Source organism: Chanodichthys erythropterus, chromosome 21 (assembly GCF_024489055.1).
Source record: "Chanodichthys erythropterus isolate Z2021 chromosome 21, ASM2448905v1, whole genome shotgun sequence".
NCBI lineage: Eukaryota > Metazoa > Chordata > Actinopteri > Cypriniformes > Xenocyprididae > Chanodichthys > Chanodichthys erythropterus.
The window spans coordinates 25,782,130-25,802,929 of record NC_090241.1 but is presented as its reverse complement, the minus strand read 5'-3'; the positions used below and the strand labels follow the sequence as shown (position 1 = coordinate 25,802,929).

The 20,800-nt window shown below is 36.0% G+C and overlaps 2 protein-coding genes across 5 annotated transcripts in view; both read left to right on the top strand.

Moving 5' to 3' along the window:
* The first annotated feature begins 1,284 nt into the window (after positions 1-1,284).
* On the top strand, positions 1,285-11,764 carry atf7b (activating transcription factor 7b). Of its 4 annotated transcripts, none has more exons than XM_067373882.1 (12): positions 1,285-1,353; positions 2,694-2,769; positions 3,214-3,310; positions 3,840-3,970; positions 4,070-4,228; positions 4,332-4,486; positions 5,885-5,978; positions 6,687-6,806; positions 6,991-7,086; positions 7,307-7,495; positions 9,168-9,270; positions 9,355-11,764. In XM_067373882.1, the coding sequence occupies exons 2-12, from the start codon at positions 2,722-2,724 to the stop codon at positions 9,540-9,542; spliced, it is 1,380 nt and encodes a 459-aa protein (XP_067229983.1). In that variant the 5' UTR covers positions 1,285-1,353; positions 2,694-2,721; the 3' UTR covers positions 9,543-11,764. The 4 variants fall into 4 exon arrangements, with proteins under 4 accessions (XP_067229983.1, XP_067229986.1, XP_067229985.1 ...); XM_067373884.1 differs by lacking the exon at positions 1,285-1,353 and adding an exon at positions 1,376-2,342; XM_067373885.1 differs by lacking the exon at positions 6,991-7,086 and having other exon boundaries at positions 9,355-11,761.
* A 5,525-nt stretch (positions 11,765-17,289) lies between these two features.
* dip2bb (disco-interacting protein 2 homolog Bb) overlaps positions 17,290-20,800 on the top strand; it is a 43,122-nt gene continuing 39,611 nt past the window's right edge. Inside the window, exon 1 of the mRNA XM_067373668.1 lies at positions 17,290-17,538. Coding sequence (XP_067229769.1) covers positions 17,454-17,538 — 85 coding nt within the window. The 5' untranslated portion in view covers positions 17,290-17,453. The remainder of the gene's footprint in view (positions 17,539-20,800) is intronic.

The following is a 20,800-nucleotide window of genomic DNA, read 5'->3' as shown; positions in this document are numbered from 1 at the left end:
CTACTTTTTATTTGATAATTTTAGAAGAAACATCGGAGGGAAATTTCATGCATCAGTTTTGTTTTAATTTATTTTGTTTTAAATGTGTCTGTTTCTCTGTTATACTTTCACTAGAGTTTTCCCAAACATATGTGTTATTAGTTTTAGATGCGTTTTCAGATTATTTTCCATGTTTGGCAATATTATCTTATGTAGAGACTGTGCCACTAAAACGAGTAAAATCAGTGGACCTGGTTTTATTTTTTTATTCTTTTAACTGAATTAATGGATTTGATTCATAACTGGTTGGTGAAATGAAATGGATTTTGTTTCTAATCTTATATCCTGTGTAGGCTGTAAGCTTTTTAGACACCATGAAATGGCGCGGTTACAAGTAGCAAGTCTTTAGCCTGAAAAAACAAAAGGAAAAAAAAGTATTCATCCATTCTTTTTAATTTTTATAGGGGGGATAGGCTCTGTCCCAGGAGAGGCATAGCAACTGTTGAGTGAAGTGTTTTGGATGATATTGTAGATGTTCAATGAATATGCTTAAGGAAATGGAAGAAAAAAATAAATGAAAAAATGATTTTAACCTGTGTTTGGCTGTTTTTGAGCACCCTAGTTGTAAGTACACCCTAGTATTTCTATAGGGATTTCTTTTATAATTTTTAATGGTTCTCAAATTTATTCTCATATTAAAGTATTGCCACATCACACACAAAGTAGACTTTATAGAACATAAAAGTATATAAAGAGTCATTTAAAACCGTTTGCATTAAACACTATTTGTCCTGTTGCAAAGTGTTTTAATTAAATACAAATATTAAGTAATATCCAACAGAACTCTAAGAAAAGAAACTCGTGTAGCATTTCCAGTAGGATTTTGTTTGATTGGTTCCAAATTATGAACCGAATAGAAATCCTTTACACATTCCTTTTGGTGTATTTACACTGATTCATTTTGTAATAATAAATCGCCGTACGTAAATTGACGGCATTGAATTGGGTTTAGTGAACATTTGATTGCAATTCTTTGGTGATTTTTAATGATTTAAATATAAATCTACAAGTAATGTTTATCATTCCATGATCTGCTTAAAAATAGCTATATTAAGAGCTTTATTACATCGGTAATGCCCTATTTTTATTTATTTATTGCGTCATTTGACGTGTTGGGTGTGCAGCACAGACATGCGTAAACTAGAGCACTGGATTTTTCATCACAGCTCCAATCTGTTACGTAACGACTTTAATCTGGTTTGAGTATTACCTCAACGTATCGCGAGATTTACATCTTGTGAGCTAGCTGGATGAAGGAGTTCCAAAGGTGGGAACGCGGAGAGAGAGGGAACGAGCGAGAGAGGGAGGAGCAGGGTAAGTTTGTAAACACTGAAATCCTTGGCTGAGGAACAGGTGACACGCAACACATTCGGATTACCTTATGCATTACAATTAGTGATTTCAAGTGTAGCGGCGCTGGCCTCGCGAATGGTGGAGGTGTCATGAGCACCGTGTGCACGAGACGCGACACAATTAGAACACTCCCATTAGAATCAACGACATCATCGCGCGCTCGCATTGTAGCTTCGTTTAATATAATGAGTGTTCTTGTTTTGTCCCTTCGCGTCGATCGCTTGCAGTGTAAATGGGGTGTTACAGCCTGTTGGCTCATGTGTGATTAGCATTAGCCAGTTAGCTTTAGTGATGGGAAGTCCGACTGGTTTTTGCGAATCGATTCTTTTGAACAGTTCGTTTCAAAGAATCGATTAAATGGATTCAGCTATTCTGTACGCCATCACGTAATTGCGTCATCCCGTAGTCACTGATTTTGTCAATTTTGATCATATTAATAATTATTAATACGTTTATTGTTATGTAATGTGTCTTATTTCAATTGGTGTTTAAAAAACAAAGCCATTTATAACTTTAATTTGCTACTGCAGTAAAAAAAAAACCTTCTTTTTAAGCTGTCAAGTCATAAACATATTTACAGTACATTTTAATCGTGACATTTCTGCTATCCAGCTATTAAAGTAATTGACATTCTCTTACTGTCAGCTCACTCATCGGCTGACTGATTCAGTCCGATTTGTGGATGAATCGCTCGGTCTGTTTTTTTTTTTTTTTTTTGTATTTGTGTATTGAAAAGATCCGACTCAAAAGAACGATTCGTTCACAAATTGAACATCGCTAAGAACCATTTAAACGAAACACAAGGCGCGCTAGGAGTTGCGACAAACTCTCCGACATGTTATCGAGTGGTTAACATGGTTGTTATGGCTTTATTAAATACTAATGGGGATTCATTTTACTGTGGAGATCTTTCTGAAAATGCTTGGAGAGGAAACGCATGCTAGCTAGCGGTATGTGTGAGTGTTACAAAGATACTGGGTTGATGCTGGGTTAATTTAGCGGAAATGTTCTTTAAACAGAGATGATCTCAGACAATAGTCAAATGAAAGCGTCTTATCATGTAATCATCATGCACATTGTGCAATCAGTTGAACCCAGCAGGCCTCTGTGCAGCAATGAAGTATGGATTCCTGTCATCTGTCAAGAGACTTTACAACATTTCAAATCGAAAGTTTTGGAGGAATTCATGTTTTAAATAGGGGTTTTATCTGCAAATTGAGATGAAATTAATAGAAATTACTCTTTTAAAAAGTCTGGATCTCATAGAAAAATCATATCTGTTCTCTCTGGATGGTCTTTAGAAGTAACACAGGAAGTAGTTGATCTAAAATGGGAGACGATCGACCTTTTGTCTGCACTGCCCCAGGCTGTGGACAGGTAAGAGCTATTTTCCTTTGATACTCTTAAATTCTCATTTTCATGTCTTTCTTGTCCCACTGTGTACAGTATAAGTGCAGTCCGGATCCTTTAGTTCAAGTGTTTAAGATTTCGGGAGCCCAAATATGAAGGGTTCTTCAGTTTCTTTTACGCCCACTAATCTTGGTGACAGAAGCAGATTGATGCCCAAAACTTTTATTCTGAAATCACACCAGCTGTTTTAATCCCTGCTTCCACTGGGCAACTGTAAGAGGCTCCCATAGCACTGCATAACTGGATAACATAAGCCGTCATCAAAACAACAGATGGCCTGTTATCATCCACTGCTTCTCTGTCTCTAGCTTCAATCTGATTTGAATTAGGACCTTGAATGAGATACAAATTGACTGAAAAAATTGCTGTGGGTTTATGCATGTGTCTTTGTCAATGTTTCTTCCACGTCAGAGGTTCACCAATGAGGACCATTTGGCAGTGCACAAACATAAGCATGAGATGACGCTGAAGTTTGGACAAGCCAGAACAGATACAGTTATTATAGCAGGTTTGTGTCCCCACATATATGAATTTCTGTCATTCTGTTTGTTCAGTGTGTGTTGTGGTTAGAGTAAGTTGTGTTAAGGCCTGTTCACACCAAGAATGATAACTATAAAGATAAGTGTGCCCACACCGACGCACAATAACATTGTGTTTATTATAAGCCTGCGCTGAAGTTATGTCCTCTGTGGATCTAAACTTTCAAGCTCTATATTTCAGGTGGATTCTAATTGGCTGTCAATTTATTTCTATAAATCATTATTCGCTTGTTAAGCTGTGTATATGCTTTTGTATATATACAATATATAATACACTTTTGTATAATACACTTGATTTTGATTACAAATTAATAGTAATTCCCCACATTCAATCATGCTGTTGTACTAAATTTGTGTCTGGATGTTAATATAAATTTTAAAGAAACTTGTGTTTCTAACAAAATTTGATGTATATTTCTTCTCCGCCAACAACACAGCACTTAGCATTTGTTGGCAGTCTTAGTATTTGGTGCTAATACTATGTGTGTGTGTGCACAGATCAGACACCCACTCCCACCCGATTTCTTAAGAATTGTGAGGAGGTGGGTTTGTTTAGTGAGCTGGCTGGCTCATTTGAGCAAGATCTTCGCAAAACACAGGAGGAGGAGGAGAGAAGAATTAAGGGCACGGTAAGATTTCAAACAAGGAATGTTTTAAGTATTAAAGGTTATCAACTTATATGCTTTGTATGACAATTTTCTGAATGAGCTTGAATCTTGCTCTCAAAGCTTCCAGCTCTACAGACGCCTACAGAGGTTAAAGAGAGGGAGGGGCCTCTTGAAATTGACTCCTCCCCTCCAGACAGCCCTGACTCCACCTCCAGCATGACAAACAGCAAAGATGCAGTTTCCATGGCAAAGGAGCCTATTGCCTTGAGGAAAGCTAAGGTGAATTTGAATTTGCGACAAGACGGATTATAGTATTTACAGTGCAGGGTTTGGGTTTTATCTAGTGCAGCATATAATATTGTCATGTAACTCACTTTTACAGGATGTTCCTCCACGAACTGCAGCAAGTTCCACCCCTACACCAACCATAGTGCGCCCAGGCTCACTCCCACTTCACCAAGGATTCGACTCCATGAACCCAACTCAGCCTTCTCCCACCTCTGTTATCACCAGGACCCCTCCGTCAAACAGACTCAGGTACATACTAGTTCACCTCATGTCGAAAAGGTTGCTGTCACGATTCCCTGATTAAATTTCAGTACTCAATTTTTGTCGATTAATGGCAAAATACCGGAAGTGGTGAATTCCATGGACAAGAATCCAATAAAGGCTTAGTTTATTGGAAATTCTGTTATTAATTACTCACCCTCATGTCATTCCAAACCATATACATCTTTGGAACACAAATTAAGATATTTTTGATTAAATCCAAGAGCTTTCTGACCCCTCCAAAGACAGCAATTTAATTACAACTTTCAAGGCCCAGAAAGGTAGTAAAGACATTGTTAAAATAGTCCATGTGACTACAGTGGTTCAACTTTAATTTTATGAAGCGACCGTAGGGCTGCATGATATATTGTTTTAGAATCGATATCATGATGTGCGAATCCACGTTAGTCCCATCGCAGGATGTGCGATGTCAAGTATAGGGATCGTTTGATCTGTATGGACCAAGCACCACGGTTTGAGTGAAATAAGACGCGCACACACAGAGCAGCACACAAACACCGAATTCCGTTCTCTTTCACATCTATTTGTGTTTGAACGGACACATACACGCAAAATTATGTAAAAATGCCCGTCTCTGAGTATTCTTATTAACACAGTCGCTTATGGTGATGCTTAAAGTGACAGTAGCCTAATATTCCTGCTGCTGTCTGTCATCTAATGTTAATCAAATAACAAAAATAATCTTTAGCAAAGATTAATTATATTTAATATATATAGCTGTTACATTTGATTCAATTTCTGTACTTGAGTACTGTTGGACTTACTAAAACATAAAATTATTTCATTTGTATCTTTGTTCTTTTATATTTATCTGTGCTTGTACAGATTCACTCCCTTACAAAATCACCCCATTCATTCTAGAATGATTAATTCTGTCCAAATAGAGCTATTCAAGTCATCTGGTGAAATTTTAATTTCGCAATGTAATTTACGCAGATAAACAAAATATTGTTATTGAACAGTGTTGTTCAATAAAACTGTATGATTATTTGCTTTTGATACTTTATTTGAACCAATTATTATTGCCTCATTGTTATCTTACCTATGTATTTTAAGTCATTTTAATGGTTATTGTTCACTTGGGTCTATTTTTATTATTAAAAAAAATCCAATTACTCAATTGGTTATCAAAATAATTATTTGTGGCTGCACTAATTGTGTCCATCCACTCAAATAAATTGCAAGCCTGAGTTTTTGATAGGTTGTGTTGGTCCTCAGCAGTGGAGCAGATTTACTTCTTTGAGCTGAAACTTTTTTTTTTTTAAATTTGCATGAGTCATTTCAGTGTTGTTCACACCTCTGATTCCTCACCCTGTGTGTGGGGAAAAATGTCCTAAAATAGTACCTCTATAACTCTCTTTTCAGCTCACCGTCTGGTTCTTTTCCTATGCTGATGCAGCTTCCAAATGGTCAGACTGTTCCTCTGCTGCCCAGTCCAGGGCAGACTTCAGTCATATCGGTATGGCCATCTCACATACGTATGATTATTAATCCGTTATGTAATTTGTCAGCTAGTTATTATGCATTTTATTTCAATATCTTCAATAAATATAACCTTCAATAAATTTCAAGACAACTACTTCAAGACAATTGCCTTCAAATACTACCTTCTGTAAGCAATGTTCCTGTTTTTTACATAACCTGTAGTTCTGTGTTTTGTGTGAAATATAAAAATCTGAAATATAAAATACAATTTTTATATATTTTTTGTCTTCTTTTTTCAATAAAGTTGTAGTTATTTAGCTAATATTTGTGGAATATCTGTTACTCTTGTGAAGGAATGTATGTTCTTGCACTCTGCGCTATTTTTTTAGCAGCTTCTTGCACCATCAGCATGTTAAAAATAAGTTCAACATTTTATGCATTCTGTTGCACTGTCCAGCTGTTTTTGAATGCAAGAATACATCCCATGTGAATTAAATCAGTCATTTTGTTGACCCTAAATCAGTCATTTTAATTATACAATCTTTTTATACCACTGACTTGTCAGTTATGAAAATATATACATATCTACTTGTGAAAACCTCCCACAGACATATATAGCTCTTAAATCAAAATAATAATTGATTTGACTGTATATGAGAACATTTTCAGCAATATGACCCTCAAAACAAGTACATATCTTTTTTGTAAACTTGTGTTGCTATGTGTGTGTGTGTATATATAGCTTGCCAGATCATCAAACACAGTGCCCAATATCCCAGGGATTCCAGGCCCTCCTATTGGTGGAAGCAGCAGTGGCTCCTCCTCTCCGTCTGGATACAGTACACACTCTGATGCCAAGACGGTGAGAATGAGCACATGTACACCTACGCCAGCACATGTAGTGTTTACATAGGTATAAGTGCTTAACAACGGGCTTATTATGTAACGATTAACTTACTACACAAATGTAACACACAGGTTTTGAGCGTTAATTTACACGCTGTGGTGTTTCCTTGTGTTTGTGTATGGGATCTGTCTCCATCTAGAGGCTAAAAGCAGCACTATCTCAGCAGAGTCCTAGTGGACCAGCACCAATACAAAAAACAGATCACACTGAGACACCATCACCTGCTCAACCACAGGTGCTCACAGACACCTCATACCTGTGTTACATATATGCTAGTATTTGCCTGTTCTTTTTGAATAGCGTTTGTGACGTATAAAAATAGTTCAATTAATGGGTTTAAATGGGATATATTATAGTAAATAAGCTCAACTAAAGCATTATGTCAGTATACACTATAACAGCTGACATATGCTTAAGTTCTGAATGTATCTGACAGCCCAAGCAATATTTTGTAGGTATCCCCTGCTCCCCCAAAAGGTGGCCGTAGACGACGGGGGGCAGATATTGAACCGGATGAGCGCAGGCGCCGTTTTCTTGAACGGAACAGAGCCGCCGCTTCCCGTTGCCGGCAAAAACGGAAAGTGTGGGTTAGTGCCCTGGAGAAACGCGCCGAGGAGTTAGCTACCGCTAACGTCACGCTCACTGTGAGTCATACAGACAGAGTGAAAAAGATATAGGAAATAAGATGATTTTTGATTCATTATGAATGATGTTGTTGAAATATACACTATAGTTAAAAAAGCAATACTTTTATCTAGAAAAGGATATGTTATATTGATCAAAAGCGACAAAGACTTTTGGGTAACACTTTATTTTAAAGTGACATAGTTACATGTTACTACTTGTACATAATATATTAATAGCAGTAAATTATGCATAATTACAAGTAACTAATCTTAAACCTAAACATAACTCTATAGTTAGTACATGTAGTTAGTTAGTATTACTCAGTACTTATCAGAGTAATTACAATGTAACTACATCACCTTAAAATAAAGTATAACCTAATTTTGTACTGTTAACAAAATTTCTATTCCAAATAAATGCTGTTCTTGAAAAGAATCCTGAAAAAAATGTTGCACAGTTTCCACAAAGATATTAAACAACAAATTTCAACTGTGATAATATTATGAAATGTTTCTTGAGCAGCAAATCAGCATATTAGAATGATTTCTGAAGGGTCATGTGACACTGAAGACTGGAGTAATGATGCTAAAAATTCAGCTTTGCCATCACAGGAATACATTACATTTTAAAATAAATTAAAATTAAACTTTTTAATAATATAATTTTCAGTGTTGGGGGTAACGCGTTACAAGTAACTTGAGTTACGTAATCAGATTACATTTCCAAGTAACTAGTAAAGTAACGCATTACTTTTTCAATGAACAACAAAATATTTAAGTTACTTTTTCAAATAAGTAACACAAGTTACTTTTTCACATTTATTGACTGACACCTCTCCTGTCTCCATGTTGAGAGAAATAAAGTGCAGAGGTGTTGTGTGTGTGTGTGTGTGTGTGTGTGCGCTGTGTAAACATGATTATTGTAGTTCTAGACTAAATGTGAACATGCATTTACTCATCTAACTTGCACAAAAGCATTCAGTATTCCTCAAAAGGAATAAAAACACAGAAGTGTAATCTCAGAATTTTATGCAAACCTGTAATAATGAACTATATTAAATTACACAAATATACTTTGTATTTAATCTCACTTTATTAACCAATGTCTTTGCTGCTGACCTTCAGTTATCCAATTCAACCATACTAATAAGCAAAAATGACCTTACAGTAGATTTAGAAATAAGAGTGTTGAACTTTCTTCTCCTGTATCCTATTCTTCTTTAATCCAGAATGGCAGCACAGCTGAAAGGTTTGTTTGAGCTGCACCCTCTTCTGTATAGCCATAAAATTTGCATTTCCTTCAGCCTGAAGCTTATTTATTTCACTTTTGGTGTGAAAGGGCCTTAACATTTGCAAGTAAGCCCAGCCCAGGTGAGAAAAAGTAACGCAAAAGTAATGTAAAACATTACTTTTCATAAAAAGTAACTAAGTAACGCAATTAATCACTTTTTTAGGGAGTAACGCAATATTGTAATGCATTACTTTTAAAAGTAACTTTCCCCAACACTGATAATATTTCACAACATCACTGTTTTTTGCTATATCAAATAAATGCAGACTTGGAGAGCATAAGAAAGATCTCTTTTAAAGAAACATTAACTTTTTTTTGTTGTTGTTGAATGGTATAGTTATATTTTTGATCATGCCATTGGTTGAGCCAATGTTGCTGTTGTATACATGTACTCGACAGGGTGAAGTGTCCCATTTGAGGACTGAGGTGACCCGCCTGAAGGAGCTGCTGTTGGCCCATAAGGACTGCCCTGTTACTGCCATGCAGAAAAAAGCATATCTCGGTAAGATACGGCCACATATTTTCTTTACATGTCATAAATCCTTCATCCGTAACATTCATCCTTCCTCCATTTCTCTCTCTTTAGCTGCAGGAGTAGATGAGAGTTCGGTGTCGGCGTTGGTGATGCCCGTGTCGGTCCCGGCTCCGGTGTCTGTTAACGGTCTAAGCGTGCGTGCGGCGGAGGCAGTTGCTGTTTTAGCGGGAATGGGCTCGGGTCAGTGGAGTAGCACGTCTGGAGATGCTTCCTCCCAATCACAGCCCACATCCAGATGATGAGCATGTCTATCAGCCAATAAGAACTAAATATACTTTGAGGCTTTCAAAGGAGCGAATCCCCATTTTCCCCTTCAAAACTCTCAGTCACGGTGTGTTTGTAAATTCTCTCATGTGACAAATGGGAACCAATGTTATCATGCTCTGACCACATCCTGCTCACCCGTAGCCTATCACAGACTCTCCCCGGGCGATCGGGGCGACATCATAGAACGCCCCTGTCAGACTGCACAGACTAGGAAGCACTGCAGTGGAAATGAATTCTCTTGTGTCATCTCTATAAAATTCACCTTTACCTGAACTTGTATAGATATTCTCACTAATGCATTCAATTGATATTTGTCTCGTTTGCAGATATTTCTAATTATTTTGCATTTTATTCAATGGTTTTTCTAATATAATGATTCGTTGCATGATTCTGGCCACATTAGAAAGATGATTATTACACTATGCAGATAAGTTTAACACCTTCTTTCTCAGTCTCTCTTGGTGACGCTTTCTCACACTTACTCACTCTCGCCATTTCCTTTTCTCTCTCTTCCACTCTGTCTTAAATTTATTGTCGTATCTAAAGTAATTTCTCTCAGGTCTGTGCTTCTGTGGCTGTTTTGGTGAAGATCGTGTCTCACATTAGCGTAACCTGGCACCGCAGAATGGACTCGCAAAAGCTTAAGAATGGAGAGAAAATATATTTTTATATTTGAATATCATGATTATCGGTTTGTCTGCATTTTGCAATATAATATGGATGTAACGGGTAGCGTAACCACGTGGACATGTTTTAGATCAGTGTGATTATGATATGCTCTGCTGAATTATAGGTATCTTTAACCAAAATACATAAACCTTTTACATTAGAGGTTAGACCCCAAAGTTTAAGTGCATCTGGTCTCATAACAGGGAACACGCGCACACAAAAACTCACACATAATGACTCTTGTGCTTGCCTTTTGTGAATGTACAGTAATTAACTAACCCAGCTATGAATGTGAAGTCTTGTTTCAAAATGGTTGAAATGCTTTTGAGCAAAGTTGAGTTTTAGAAAGGTGTTATAGAAATAAAACATTATTTCTTTTTTGGGGCCTGAAAGACTCACACATGGCCACCCTGAATGAATTTCATCTGGTGCGCATAACTAACATGTATCTTAAGTTGTATTTTATTGAACCGTTCACGCCTGATCACTTTTTCAGTAGGAGAATCTGCATTAGTTTAAACATGGCTTTTTTTTTTTTTATCAAAAAAAAAATTATGGAAGCTCATTTATGTACATAAGAAAAAAAATCATAAATTGCTGTCATCATTATTGTGACAATTATGACATAAAAGTTGAAATTATATACAAAGTCATAATTTTGAGATAAAAAGTGTTACTTAAATATTAACATTAATATTAATAGTAAAATTGACAAAAAAAAACCTGTCATAATTGACTTTAACTCATAATTTTGCCTTTTTATCTTATAATTATGATTTATTGAAGCATGATTTTTTTTTCTTATGTTGAGGAATCGAGCTTCGATAAGTTTTGGACAAATGCATATGTTTTCCTCTCATAATGTGTTTTGATTAGATGGTATGTAAACTATTTACATATTATTTTAATGATCCAACCAGCCATATCAGTTTCTGTCATTGACATTTTTTTTTTTTTTTTTTTTGCATCTGGATTTATCATATTTGGATGTAGAACGTACTGCTTTCCACAGTGTGTATTACTCGCTGATCCCAAATTGTGTAATGTGTCGGTGAAGCCCTTAAACAAGAGCTGTAAATATGAAATGAGTGTCAGCATACAAACATTGCTTACTGTATGATATTGACTAACTGATACGGTCCTTAAGATATGTTATAATTAAACATTGATAGAACTCCAGCCTCTTGTACATTTAATGAGATGCTGGTTTTGTGCTAATTTTTCAAGGCATTATATTCCTCTTTGTATATAGAAGTGGTACGATGGGACTTGTGTGCGTGACTTCTCTGTGTACATGGAATAGCTTGGATGAGGTGTGTATGCATTGTTTATCAGTGTGAACAGTGTATTATAAACTGTGTGTAATGCCTTTAAGTTGGAATGTCTAAATGATGTGACATTTACACACGTAGGACATGTTTTTGAATTAACATTTTGTCCATCACCCCTACAGTACATCCCTATCCTAACCCCACCCTTATCTCTTTCATCAAAATCTACCTTAAACTATAAAATTAGAGGACACTGGTTGGTCAAATGGATTGTTTTTCCAGAAAAACATATAAAAACATTAACTGTAACTTTAATTGATGTAACTAAGGGTCATGAAACCCCCCTGTTTTAGCCTGGTCGTTCACACCTCTGAGCTGCAAAAACTCTGTTAAAATGGAGCTCTGGAAAGCTCTGGAAAAGTGGGAGTGTAGAAGGGAGAGAACAACCAATAAAACACACTCATTATACAGAATAATGAATATTAATACATGAGCACGGAGAAAATGACAACAAACTCTCAAGCACAAGGGAGAAATGCGAAAGAATATTTAATAGGGCTAATAATAGGCTACTTTGGTTACGTTTACGAGCACTGCAGTCTCAAAATCAGTCTTTTGTCTATTAGAATAATAGTGTCGTCACGTTCAGATAGGCTACACCACTGTGTCAGTGTCCAGTTTGCACATATAATTCATTTGAAGAAGACTTGATGTTTGGTGCAGGAGTATGTGTGAAATAAAAACTTTAAACACAGATATTTTATTCTGTATGAGCTATGAGCCACGTGGCTAGTGTTATTAAACTCATCGCGGAGCTCCGCGCTAAAACCGATCATATGTGCGCTCTGCGTGTATATCATAATAACAATCATATTTTTCATGTGTTCATATTCAAACTCCAGTTCTGACCGCATCGCAGGTAAAATACAAACAACACTTGCTGCTGTGCTGAGGGAAACAGCCTACGGCTCGCATGTTTGAACGCAGCTAGAGCAGGCAGAGGTGAATGAGCCGCACTTTTGTGGCATTTGAATTCTCCGCTGTAATGTGATCTCACGCGAACATATTTTCCATCTGCTGGTAGATTACAGCAAAACAATCCACATGCACACAAACCTCTGCTCTGGTCGCGTCGCAGGAAAACACGTGTTGTAGCACTGAGGAAACGAACACCAACGATATGTCTCTGAATGACAACAGACCCGAGGCGATAGAAGTGATACTTCCTCATGCATAATACCACAATTATAATCTTATGCATATTGCAGCGCAGTGATTGGATGAAATGAGTTTTATGTCATGAATATATGTTGAGAATCGCTCGAAACGGTCTACGTCAGCATGCGACCATGCCCATACTTGGGCCAAAAGTACACAATGATGTCAGATTTTATGACGTTGCTCCGACTCAGTTTTTCAAACCGGAAGACAGAAATCACTCTGAAAATGCAAAAATAACTATTTTTCACTTATGAATAACATTAATGAGTACCTTTAGTGTTTTCAATGATGTGCAGCCATACATATCTGTTTACATCTCAAAAAAAGTGACCCTTTAATGTGAAAAGAATGTGAAAATGCTATGGTAAAAAAATGGTTACTGGTGAGTAAAACTATAATAGCTCTAATGGGACATGCCATGCCATACTGTAAAATACTGTTAAATGTACAGGTTTTGGATCTAAGAACAAGTCATCTTAAAATTTACAGAGAAAAACTATAAATTGACATTCCCAGATTCCCCTGTGTGACATTTCACATTTTTTTCGTTTAAATAATTAAGTTTCTTTGGTCTTTTTGTTATCAGTTATGTATATTGGGGTTTTATTTTACATCTTATGTTGTTAAATGATTGTTTATTGCATTATATTAGTGTTGCGTGTATGATGGATTTTTTTTTAAATTATTATTTGTGTGTACGACACTGTGCACCTTCTTCTATATATTATTATTTTCCTCTGCTTTTGGAAAAGATTCTTGTGATGAACTTTAATTCATCATATTGCTTTCTTTAGTGTTTTTTTTATGGTGGTTGTCACTGTTATATAGATACAAAACCTATTTTAGTACTACTTTGGTATGTTAACATTATACCAGTTAAAGAAATCCTTATTTTTTTACTCTAAATTTCAATTTAGTTTCAATTTAATTTCAAAATTTTGCTACTGTACAAACCCAATTCCAAAAACGTTGGGACACTGTACAAATTGTGAATAAAAAAGGAATGCAATATTTTACAAATCTCATAAACTTAAATTTTATTCACGATAGAATATATTTCTAATCATTTTGGATTTCATGAGAGCTGCACATTCCAAAAAAGTTGGGACAGGAAGCAATAAGTGGCCAGAAAAGTTAAATGTACATATAAGGAACAGCTGGAGGACCAATTTGCAACTTATTAGGTCAATTGGCCCAAAACATGATTGGGTATAAAAAGAGCCTCTCAGAGTGGCAGTGTCTCTCAGAAGTCAAGATGGGCAGAGGATCACCAATTCCCCCAATGCTGCGGTGAAAAATTGTGGAGCAATATCAGAAAGGAGTTTCTCAGAGAAAACTTGCAGAGTTTGAAGTAATCCTCATCTACAGTGCAAAATATCATCCAAAGATTCAGAGAATTTGGAACAATCTCTGTAGGGTGACCACCTGTCCCGCTTTGCGTTGTACCGCACAGCATTTTGACTCTGTCCCGCACGTCGCATATTGAGAAAATGTCCCGCATTTTCATCAGTCTGTTGGTTTTCACTTATAATATTAAGAAAACGTGCATGCGTTCCTTTGCCTTTTAAGAAAGCATTTTATTTATTCTTTTTGCTGCGTAGTTTTTCACCTACCAGCGCTTCGAAAGAAGTAACATCCCGACAGCCCTTTTTTAAATCCTATCCAGTGGTTGAAAAGAAAGGAGTAAACGCGGTAGTTGGTTGTGACGGCTGTCAATCCAAATGTGGAGCGGAGTTGGACTTGGTCAGAACTGTTTCAAAAATAGGGTGACCAGGCCGGTTTTTGGTGTTCTGTCCCCGGAAATGTCCCCGTTTTACATATTGCTTAAAACAACCCGCATATACGTTGCAAAAAGACCGACGAGCGTAGGCTACAGCAGCCTGCTGGAGAAATTGTGTAGTGATCATGTTCTCCAACAGAGGGGGCTGTGCAGCTACACTTGGTCGCGCGCGCGCCTCTAGTTAATGTGGAACGTGATCTGGATCTGATCTGGACCAGAGCAAAGCGCCTAGGGTGACCAGACGTCCCCGTTTTCTGGGGACAGTCCCGGTTTTTGGTGCTCCGTCCCCGACTGGAGCTGTCCCCGGAAATGTCCCTGTTTTATATCTCGTTCAAAGTAATCCGCGAAAAAAAGTCTAGCCAGCATACAGCATAGAAGTTTCTTAACGGTGCTGTTGTTAAAATATATATTTTTTTCTAAACATATCTCTCTATTAAAATATGTCAATCCCGCTTTTCTACAGTATCCATATACACCGGCAGCGCGTTCGCGCACACCGCAGCTGAACACTGACACGCCTCCTGTCACTCACTCAGAGCAGCGGCAGGCCTCGAGACTCTCGTTCGGTCCGGTTGAAGGGTTTTTGTAATGATATAACACCTGATATGACAACTTTAGCACATTTATCAGCTATACATTCATTCAGTGTTATTAATGACCCTGTGCGCTGCCACCGTTTCATAATGAACCGAAAATTTAAAACAAATCGTCTCTACGTTGTATTTTTCCAACGAACTAAAATCGAAACTGTGATAAAACAGCAAAATACAGTGATGATTAAGTATATACAGTCTGTGTTGCGTGTTTTAAAGAGAAGTGTGCACTTTGCTCACGCGATCAGCTGGCGATTTGGTGATCAAAATTAAAGCTCAAGAATTTAGGCTATCTTAGAAATCGGCTACAAACTAGTATTTTAATTTATAGGTTGTGTAATGTAGCCTAACCAAAAAAAAAAAAAAAAAAAAAAAATGATTTATATATATATATATTATATATTATATTATATTATTATATATATATTATATATTTATATTATTATATATTATATATATATATATTATATATTTATATTATTATATATTATTATATATTATATTATATTATATATATATATATATATTATATATTATATATATATATATTATATATTATATTATATTATATTATTATATATTATATTATATTATATTATTATATATTATATTATATTATATTATTATATATTATATAATATTATATTATTATATATTATATATTATTATATTATTATATATTATATATTATTATATATCTTATATATATATATATATATATATATCTATATATATATATATATATATATATATATATATATACAGTCAGTGAACACAATCCACTGTGCCATTCGCCGTTGCCGGCTAAAACTGTAGGCTATAGGTCAAAATAGAAGCCATATCTAAACATGATCCAGAAGCGCAGGTGTTTTCTCTGGGCCAAGGCTCATTTAAAATGGACTGTGGCAAAGTGGAAAACTGTTCTTGGGTCAGACGAATTAAAATTTGAAGTTCTTTTTGGAAAACTGGGACGCCATGTCATCCGGACTAAAGAGGACAAGGACAACCCAAGTTGTTATCAGTGCTCAGTTCAAAGGCCTGCATCTCTGATGGTATAGGGCTGCATGAGTACGTGTGAATGGGCAGCTTACACATCTGGAAAGGCACCATCAATGCTGAAAGGTATATCCAAGTTCTAGAACAAAATATGCTCCCATCCAGACATCATCTCTTTCAGGGAAGACCTTGCATTTTCCTACATGACAATGCCAGACCACATACTGCATCAATTACAACATCATGGCTGCGTAGAAGGATCCGGGTACTGAAATGGCCAGCCTGCAGTCCAGATCTTTCACCCATAGAAAACATTTGGCCGTTCATAAAGAGGAAGATGCGACAAAGAAGACCTAAGACAGTTGAGCAACTAGAAGCCTATATTAGACAAGAATGTGACAACATTCCTATTCCTAAACTTGAGCAACTTTTCTCCTCAGTCCCCAGACGTTTGCAGACTGTTATAAAAAGAAGAGGGGATGCCACACAATGGTAAACATGGCCTTGTCCCAACTTTTTTGAGATGTGTTGATGCCATGAAATTTAAAATCAACTTATTTTTCCCTTAAAATGATACATTTTCTCAGTTTAAACATTTGATATGTCATATATGTTGTATTCTGAATAAAATATTGAAATATGAAACTTCCACATCATTGCATTCTGTTTTTTATTCACAATTTGTAACGTGTCCCAACTTTTTTGGAATCGGGTTTGTATTTTTAAGGTAAAGTTTTTACGTTTTTACCATAAATTTCACAGATTTTTCTTACAGTGTATGTTAAATGAGTTAAAGTAAATAAAAAGATCCAGTAATAGGCTATGTATAAAACACGTTAAAGGAATAGTTAACCCAGAAATCAAATTGAGCTATTATTTATTCAACTGTATGTCGTTTATAATCTATATATATATATTGATAAAAATGGTTGCTATGCACTATGGAAAATAACTGCGTGAAGCCAAATTTTTTCTGTTTCACAAAAGAAAATGCAACCTACGGATTTAGAAAGACACAAAAGTGAGTAAATAACGACAGCATTTTAGTTTTAGTGAGAACAATTCCTTTTAACCATTGCTGTTCAAGATATTACATGAGATAAAGATTCTCTCTCACCACAGCAGAGGGAGCAAAATCGCCACGGCTTTCTGACCACAGGCTCAGACTCCTCATCCCGAGCCCTGGTCATGTGACTCTTCCCATCGGCTGGGATTTCTCTCTCGGCATGGCGGAGATGATGGAGCCTGGTCTGCTGTTTAATACCATTTGTTATTCACTGTGAGGAGGACACGGGTGTTTTTGTTGTCGGTTAACCGTTCTACGCCGTTCTTTCCCCCCGGTTGCTGGACATAATGGCGGAGCGCGGTGTGGATGTGTCCGCTCTCCCCCAAGAGGTCCGGGAGCAGCTCGCTGAGCTGGACCTGGAGCTGTCGGAGGGTAAGCCTTTAAACAACAAGGGCTCTTCCTTTCTTGTTTGAATGCGTGCGTTTGAATAGATATTATGTGTTGATTTGACAGACTCAGTCGTGCATCCTCAATAACAGCATCCACACACAGGTTCCGTGATGATGATGCTTCAATGTCGCCGCCGCTCGCGGAAACATACTGACCTCCTTTTCTTCATCTCACTTGTTCAACATCGCATTTATTTGCATTTTAAACGTCTATTCAGCTTTGTTTTCCTCTTTAAATGTCCTGACATTGGTCTTATATCTTTCCTTATTTGCTGTTATGTTGTGCAAAACGAAAACACCGAGTCTGTGAAGCGCTGGACGTATTTATGTGATTATTTACAGGCCATGGTTATTCGGCATATGTCCTCTTCATATTTAAAGACTTCATCAACTAGTTGTATTCGGTGTTAGTTGTATAGTTAATGTTTACTGTCAATGGAAATAATATAAAAAATATGTAAAATAATTAAAAAATAGCTTCAGTAATAGTTACACTATATATTGCTGTTATTATAATGGATATAGCCTATGGTTTATAGGTAAATAATATTTATTTTAATGGTCGATGCTTTATTAATGAGTGTACTGCTTGATACACTGACAGTGCTATTAATAAACCGAAACCCATTTTTCCTCCATAAACAATCAACATCCATAGGCTATATGATTCAATGAGAGGTCATGTATGGCAAGCTGTTTTAACATTTACTTACAAGGAATTAGTTCTTTTCCATGGTATTGGGTTATGTAGTTAAGAATGTTATTTATAAATGAATATTTATTCAGGTAAAACAGAAGTGGACTGTCAATATCCCAACCACAGACCCCCATCGAAATCACTGACAAAAATTTGCAATTTATGTCCAGTAAGTACTAGAGTCTTAAGAACAGGCAGTTGCAAATATGACAAAGATGCTAATCACTACTGAATTACTTGTAAAGTATCATGAAAGTTTAAAGTTTAATAGTATCATAAAAATAGAAACTAGTTCTAAGGAATAAATGTTTAAACAGCTTGCCATAGGACATGTAAATCGCTCACTCAAACAATGCAACTTGGCATTGAGTGGCCTGGTGTTGCAAAACTTTTTTTAGGCCTTATATAATAAATAGTATATATGCATAAGTATAAAAATGATATAAATAAAATATTATTATTTATTTAGCATTTTAAATTATCTCCAGCATAAAAGGTGTCTCTAAACCTCTGCTTATCTGGAATCATAACACAGATATGTGTGTGTGGTTGTTTACATTTTAGTGTGCCGTTATTGTCATTGTGATTCACTGCAGAAGGGGCTCGGTTTGTGTGTGTGTGTGTGTGTGTGTGTGTGTTTAGTCATCCTTATGTGTTATATAAGCCTTTCAGCAGTGGTATGTGAAAGATTCAGAAGAGCAAAACAATATCTTAAACAGCATTACCCAAATATAAAAAGAGATTCTCATTAATCTCTGCACCAGAGAATTGTTTGGTATAACAGCTGATCTGCCATCAGTGCAGCCCGGATTCATTTTCAGTATGTCTCCCACACAGCAAATCAAGACAGCACCTGGAGGCAGATTACAAATGATTGACTATAGTTGCTTTTGGCTTCACTTACTATTATTGGTGTGTTTTTGGATTTCATGGAAGTTGTGAACATCATCTTGTGTCCTTGTTGGTGCAATTTTGCAAACACACACCCACCTTTTTCCTTCTTGCTGTGGTTCTCTTTTATGTGTTTTTTATATTCCCAAAGGTTTGGCACGCCTGAACCATTTCGTACGCATTATATATATGCTTATACTAAGACTGCGTATCTGTTTCTCAAAGCCCACAATGCAGTCCTGGCACAATTCACAATCCCCACCTTCAGTCCTCACTTTTTGGCTCTTAGACAGGAGATGCTTGCTGCAGCCCTTAGAATATAGTTAAAACCGACTTGTTCAGTAAGTAGCGAGGTTTGCTTTAGAGAAATGTCTGTCATGTATATGAGCATATGTTTAGCATCACACCCATATCTTATGTCCTTTGCACTAAAGACAGTATAGGTGACAACAAAAAGAAAATGTCACAATGAAAGACTCTTTATTTCAGTCTTTGAAGGACCAGTGGGAGTAGTAAAGCTCTTTAGTAATGGCTGCCTCCAGCTATCTTCTGCTGATGATTTTTGTTTGTGTTCAGACATAGTAGAAGTGTATTTATGGCTATAGACAATAGTTTATAGAGCTGCTGTTATTTCTAGCCTGCTGAGATTGCATAGGTTTTTTTATTGTTTTAATAGCAGAATAATGTGTTATGACAATATTAACACGTTTGCATAAATAGTAACAGGTTTTACTGTACTGTAAAATATGATGGCATTGGATATGTTACCATGCAATTGCTTTTTGGATCAGGGTTATAATTAATTAAAACTATAGCTAAAACAATGAAAAAAAAAAAACTTTTACGTTACTTGAAATAAAATAAATGTGAACAGAAATAAGATATAAAATATAAAAATATATATTAAATATTTTATTTTATTACAGCTAGTCGCTAAGACAATTTCTTTTAGATTAACTTGAATTACTAAAATAACTAAAGAAAAAAATATTAAGAACTAGGCCTTAAGTGACAATGAGTATTATGAATAATTAATTTAATTTTACAGTATAATTCTCCCTCTCTGGGGAAGTGCATTTACTGCCCATTTTACTTCTGTAAAGTGTCATATTTCAAAGTGAGATATAGGATATTCAACGACAAATTGCAGTAAAAATATTATTTAATTAAAAAATGTAAAGTAAAGAATTTCTAATAGCCTTATTATTTAATAAAAATATCCTTACATTTTTTATTACTGAGCCAGCAGAGCTCTGTAAATTATATAAAATTAAATCATATACTCTACTTAAGTATACATTTGTTTAAATATTAAACAAATAAATTTAATGCATGTAATTGTTTACAGTAACAAGATTTACAGAAGTCTACAGAGACTGCACCATCAGCACATATTAGTTACTTGTGATGAACGTGTGTTGTGAATGAAAGAGTTTATCTCTCTCTCTCTCTGTGTGTGTGTGTCTTCATGACAGGGGAAGAGGGGTGGAGATAGGAGGTTGTAACACACTCACACACAATGAGCACCATTGAAAGCATCTGGGCTGAGCAGTCGTGATCTCTGCTTGAATTCCCAGCACATACTCAGACGCTTTTATGCACTTAAGCTGATCAAATGAGCTGTGTGTGTGGAAATCCTCTTCCATAGCTGGTCAGC

What these genes read in the sequence shown, in the direction of transcription:
- atf7b (XM_067373882.1), top strand. Translation starts at nt 2,722, where the DNA reads ATGGGAGACGATCGACCTTTTGTCTGCACTGCCCCAGGCTGTGGACAG. An exon ending in CTGCCCCAGGCTGTGGACAG is followed by an intron (nt 2,770 to 3,213) that starts GTAAGAGCTATT and finishes CTTCCACGTCAG; the next exon opens with AGGTTCACCAATGAGGACCA. An exon ending in AGATACAGTTATTATAGCAG is followed by an intron (nt 3,311 to 3,839) that starts GTTTGTGTCCCC and finishes GTGTGTGCACAG; the next exon opens with ATCAGACACCCACTCCCACC.